This window comes from Antechinus flavipes, chromosome 2, assembly GCF_016432865.1.
Source record: "Antechinus flavipes isolate AdamAnt ecotype Samford, QLD, Australia chromosome 2, AdamAnt_v2, whole genome shotgun sequence".
In the NCBI taxonomy this organism is placed as follows: Eukaryota; Metazoa; Chordata; class Mammalia; order Dasyuromorphia; family Dasyuridae; genus Antechinus; species Antechinus flavipes.
In genome coordinates, this window is record NC_067399.1 from 129,965,872 (window position 1) to 129,971,871 (window position 6,000).

The 6,000-nt window shown below is 34.3% G+C and overlaps 1 protein-coding gene across 1 annotated transcript in view; it reads left to right on the forward strand.

The window, feature by feature from the left end:
- KCNU1 (potassium calcium-activated channel subfamily U member 1) overlaps positions 1 to 5,084 on the forward strand; it is a 268,697-nt gene extending 263,613 nt beyond the window's left edge. The window contains 3 exon segments of the mRNA XM_051975505.1: positions 1,165 to 1,356; positions 3,829 to 3,953; positions 4,533 to 5,084. Of these exon segments, the coding sequence (XP_051831465.1) occupies positions 1,165 to 1,356; positions 3,829 to 3,953; positions 4,533 to 5,022 (807 nt within the window). The 3' untranslated portion in view covers positions 5,023 to 5,084.
- The last annotated feature ends 916 nt before the right edge of the window (positions 5,085 to 6,000 follow it).

A 6,000-nucleotide genomic window follows, 5' to 3' on the forward strand; every position in this document is an offset into this window, starting at 1 on the left:
CAAATCATAAAAACTGTTTTTATTGTAAGAACAACTTTGAAAAATTTGACAACTTTGATCAACCAAAGGAATGACAGCAATTCCATGGCACTTTTGGTATAGAAAAGTGATTCAGATTGAGACATAGTTTTAGATTTAGCCAGTGTAAAGATTTGTTTTATTTGATTGTGCTTGGTTCAAGGGCTTCTGTTCTCATTGTTGAAGGGAAATGAGTATAGGAGATAGACAGACTGATGAAGATGCGACAGAGAGATGGAAAAAAAAAGTGACCAAGAACTCTTTGTAATGCAAATTTGTAGGGGAAAAGTGAGAAAAATTGTATTTTCAGTTCAGTTAATAAAATATACATTTGTGATGAACAAAGAATTATGCCAGGAACTTGCAAAATACAGGTAAAATTGGACAAAATTGCTATTTTCTGGACTTTACAATCTAATAAAGGGTATAAAATGAACAAATATGCAAGTAATAACATAAATTGTAATATATTTAACAATAGTTCTCTTTCTTTTTTTTTCAATAGTTCTCTTTCAATTTGTGAAATCATTTAGAACTAGTGCCTATCTATCTCTAAGTCATTTTTTTCTCCTTTCTATTTCCTACTTAATGTATAAGCTGGTCTAAGACAGATACTAGACACTGTGATGTCCTTTGTATCTAGTTTAATATGTATTATACACAATTTGGAATTTAAAAATTTTTTTGGAAATCAAATTCAATTCAGTAAACACTTTTATTAATCTCCTGCTGGGTACAGACCATGATGCTCAGCATAGGGAAAGATTATAAGTTTAGATAAGATATAGCCCCTACTTTCATGGAACTCATAGTCAGGGGAGAAAGATAGAATATGAGCATAAAACATTGAGTATATAAGTGCCCATCATTCTAAAAAAGGAGCTGTAAGACCCATGTAAATCTCCAAAATAGAAAATAGAATAAGTACTTAAGATGAGTATGGGAGCTCCAATAAGGAAAAGATGTATATAAACAAGGGATATAAAAAAGCTTCATGGAACAATTGGCATTTGAGTTAGGATAATGATGAATTGGGGAAGGTGGGTTTAAAAAATTTCTACCCAGACTCTCAGTTTCTAAGTCTCTATCAGTTGATTATCAGCTCTTTACTCACGATTTCACTTGCCTATGTCTATCTTTTTTCAGGCTTTCTACAACTACCGTGTCCTAGAATTACTCCAAATGCTAGTGACAGGAGGACTGAGTTATGAAATGGAGCCAAATGATGAAAAGTACAGTGATAGCTTTCATGATAGCATTTATTCACTTTTGATTGGAAGAGGACGGTGTAAGCTGGCTCTTCTCTCCTTGAACCAAACAATGTTATTGGAACTTCCTGTAAGTTCATTTTTTAAAAATTTACTGTTTTATCGATTTCTCTTTCTCCTCAGTCTGGATGGTATCTGAAAACAATCAGTTTAACTGTTTTAATTCAAGCTCAGAATAACTAATGAATAAATATTTATTCATATAGAGTGGTAACAAAAAAAATTTTGATGGATTAGTAGGAAGGTGAGCATAAAAGAATTGCAAAGTACCTGTGATTCTTTACCAATTCTTTCTAGCTTTGTTTTCTGGGGAACTTGTATTTTAACTGATATTGTGGTTTAGGAAGGCTGATTCTCTGTTTGTTTAATCCATTGAGCTATGGAGAAATCAGGAGATAAAGATGCCAAAGGGCATTGGGTGACCTTGATAAATGTGAATAGATCCACTTTACATTTAGGGGATCAGAATAGAAAAAGAAATATTTGTGGGCTTGGGGTAGATCGATATGTGGATATGTTTGATACACTTGGATATTGTGATCTCCCAACTTTTTGATATTTAGTAGAATCCAATAGAATGTGAAAAATATATAATTGATATGTTTTGGGGAAATAATAGAAAATTTGCAGCAGAAGATGGAACAGCTTGCTTCTGGTGCAGGGTACAGGCTCCAAGATATCACCATTTCTTTCTGTGGGTTTCTGCATATAGCTTCCAGCTTATTCAAAATTACTGTAAGCCAACAAGAATTTATTTAGCACATTCTATGTACAAGGTAGGACAGCGAGGCAGTGCAATGGATAGAGTACCAGCCCTGGAACCAAGAGGATCTGAGTTCAAATGGAACTTAGATACTTAACTGTGTGACTGAGCAAGTCATTTAATCCAGCTTGCCTCAATTTACTCATTTGTAAAATAAGCTGAAGAAAGCAATGACAAACTGCTCTAGTATCTTTGCCAAGAAAACTCCAAATGGAAGCATAAAGACTAGCATGAGTGAATGGCTAAACAACAACAATAATATACAAGGCACTATGCTTATAATACAATGAAAAGCAAAAATACAACCCCCCCCCACTTCAAGGAGTTCACATCTTACTGTGTTTTTTGGATTTTAATTTCAGAGGCTGAAACTAAATCCCCAAAGTGAAAGGAAATACTAAATCTCAGTTTTGCTTCCTTTTTTATAATTTCCCTAGTTCAGAATATTTCAACTGATATTGGCATATGTGCCAATAAGTAATTATGATCTAGAAAAACATGACATCCTGAAATTCCTTATGCTGTCAGGGAAAAATCACATTGATTTGCAAGGATCACTTCTTCATTTCATTCTTTCTCAGTGGAACATTATTTTGAATTTTGGTGTTTAGATTTATTTCCTTTTTCCACCTGAGAGAAACTCTTAGATTTGTTTGATCCTAATGACCATTACTTCTATTTAAAAGTCTTTTAACTTTCTTATTCATTTGGGCTCTAGGGAGTACCTTGAGACTATGACGTTATAATAATGCCTTTTCATAAAATATATACAACATGACCTAGTGATGTCTCAGTGCTCAAACTCATTAAATAACTTGAAAATCAAATTTTCAAGTCTGTTAAAGATTTTTGTTTTTTTATCTCAGTCCTATCATTTCTGTCCTATATATAATTTCTCTCTCCTGACACTTCCATCAGCCTGGTAAAGGACTTCATCACCTCATACCTGCACTATTGAAATAGCCTAGTGGTTGTATTACTTACCTCAAGTTTCTCCCCACTTCAGTTCATTCTCTACTCAGCTGTAAAACTGATCTTCCTCAAGTACAGATCTGACTAACATCATGTCCTTTCTCCTACCTTCATTTAAAAGCATCCTATGCTTCCTATTCCCTTTAGGATTAAATATAAAATTCTGCTTCTCTATTTTCAAAGCCCTTCATAACTTTCTTCCTTCCTTTCTTTCTTTCCAATCTTCTTGAACATTATCTTCTGTCACCTCCCTCCATATTTTCTGAAATCCTGTGACATTAGCCTCTTTGATGATTCTTGAATTCCTCACTTCTGGTACTTTTCATTCTCTGTCACCCACACCTAGAACTCTCTCCATCCTGGCTTTCATGGCTTCCTTCATATCTTAGCTAAAGTCCTATCCTCTATTAAAAAAAATATTTTCCCAAAACTTTATCTTAAAGCTTTCCTTTTGATATTATCTTGAACTTATACTAGACATATTGTGCTTGTACATAATTATTTGGATTTTATTTTCTTCATTAGATTGTGATATACTAATTTAGAGTAGGCACTGGATCTTTGGGTTTTTGTTTTTCAATTTGTTTTTACTTTTCTTTGCATCTCTAGAAGGTAGGACATAAAACTAGCCAGAGAAGGATTCTAAAAATTATTAACTAGACTAAGTAACTATCTTCAAACTGTGATGTTAGGAAGCAGATGTACTACCTCTACTTCTGCTTTAAAGGAGACCAAGTGTTGTCAAAATAAATTTATGTTGACTGATTTACTTATCCAATAATAATAGGGCTTTCTCTTTTCTCCTAGGCAAGGGATACTTTTGGAGAGGTCTTCTGTGGGTCATTGGACAATTTTGGTATCCTGTGCCTTGGCATATATCGCCTGATAGATGAGGAAATCCAAAATCCACTACAAAGAAGGGGAGTATACTAGCTCTGAAAATGTAGTTTGCCCAGCTTGGTACAAAAAATTGGTTTAAGTTCAATTCCAGTCATTAATGAATAAACCAACTGCTTGGGTTTGGAAAAGACAGAGAAGTTGCTGAAGAGATGACTTATAGGGGAAGGAGAACTGGGAAAATGGGATGAATCTTTAAAGTAAACGATTGATTAAAGTACAGACAATGGATAATCCCTTTTTTAACCCAGAAGATTTGAGACTTTCATAGTTTTGTTCATTTTCATCTTTGACCTTACCAGTTAGAACTCTTTCCTCAGGGATGAGCATTTTGCATCTTTTGACACTGTATGCTAGAATCCAGATGCCCAATAAGTCTCCAACCAAATGACTGAATATGAGAATGTAATGGTCAGGTTCTATAAAGGAGGGAAATCCTTTTTTTTTCCTTTAGCCTTGAATTTCTATCTTAATCATAAAAATGGGCTTTTTTCCCCCTGACAATCATGTTCCCCTGATTCTACTGAATTGTGTAGAAATATTGCCAATGCCTACTCCAAGCATAGCTTCACTGTTGGGATTGGTGAAAGTCTCAACTCTGATTTCTTTTACAGGTTTGTGATCACTCGGCCAGACAATGATTTTAAACTACAGCCTACAGATTTACTGTTTTGTGCCATCCCATTCAACATTGCTCATTATAGTGAATCATGTACAGTTATTAGGTCAGTTTCAGAATCTAAATCAAAAATATTTAGTTATAACATAAGAGGATCTGAGGTTTTACATGGAAAGAGAATAGAAGATGAAGAAAAAGAACAAGAAGAAGAGATGATAGAAGAGGGAGAAAGAAGAGGAAGGAGACCTCCAAAAAGAGGAATAGCGTTAGAAACAGGGGATTTAGAAGAAGATGAGGAAGCACAAGCACAAGCTGCAGCCTCTTTCAATAGGCATTCAATCGTTCGGATTTCAATGCTCTGTAAATCATTATTCTTGGCTATGGAGGCAGAAGCCAAGAAGACATTACCCACTCGACCTGAAACTAAGAAGCAACAAACCAAGAGAGAGACGGTTATTCATAAATCACATAGTTTAGGTGATTAGTAGCAATAGGCCATTGGAAATGCCAATTGAATTGCAACAAAATGTCAGGAAAACTGCACCAAGACCAGACAAACCAGTCTCTGTGAAATAAAATTAAAAAAAAAAAGTTTGAGTTATTGCAAAGGAATACATTAGGATAAATAAAAATAGATAATTCCTTACAGCTCTACAGCAAAATTTCTTTGTTAATTTTCCCAAAAGCAAAAAAGTTCTTGCTTATAAATTAGAAGATCTGGGTTCTAGTCCTGCCATTTATCAACTGTTTCTCTCTCCTAGTTACCAAGAATCTTTTGGCCTTAGAACTCACCAGAACTGATACAGCATTTAAATAAGGGTAATTAACATTGGAGGCAAAATTCCACTACATCCTTCCCACCTGCTGAAAGGACCTTTAGGTCCTTTACAATAGATTCATGTTACTCATCTTCATCTAAGGCTCCCTAGCTGAGTGATATTGGGTAATGGACATTGGGTTTCAGGAGTCAGAAGACCTGGGATTTAAGTGAATCTCATCCAAAGTACCAGCTGTTCTCTTAATATTGCCTCTTTTTTCTCTTCTCTTTACCTCTTCATCTCCATTCAAAATCAGCATTTTGCTGAATTTTGATCAAATTAAAACAATTAGTGCTTTTTAATCCTATCATAACATCATAAATTACTCATTTTGGAAAGATCCTCTGGAACCCGTCTAGTCCAATTTGTACCTAAAAAGAAATCCATTCTAAAATATCCCCCATAATTACCTAGGTTAATCTGAAGACCTTTAATATGGGAAAATCAAAGAATTTATTATATTATGAGATATTCCTTTCCACATTCATATAGTTCTTATGATTAGGAATATTTTCCTTCATGAAGACTTAATTTGCTGCTTTGCAATTTTAACTTATTATTCCTGCTTTTGCTTTCTGGGGCCAACATTTCTCAGATTTTTTCTATATCTCTCAAAAAGAAATAGTGGTTTTACATGCTTGTTAT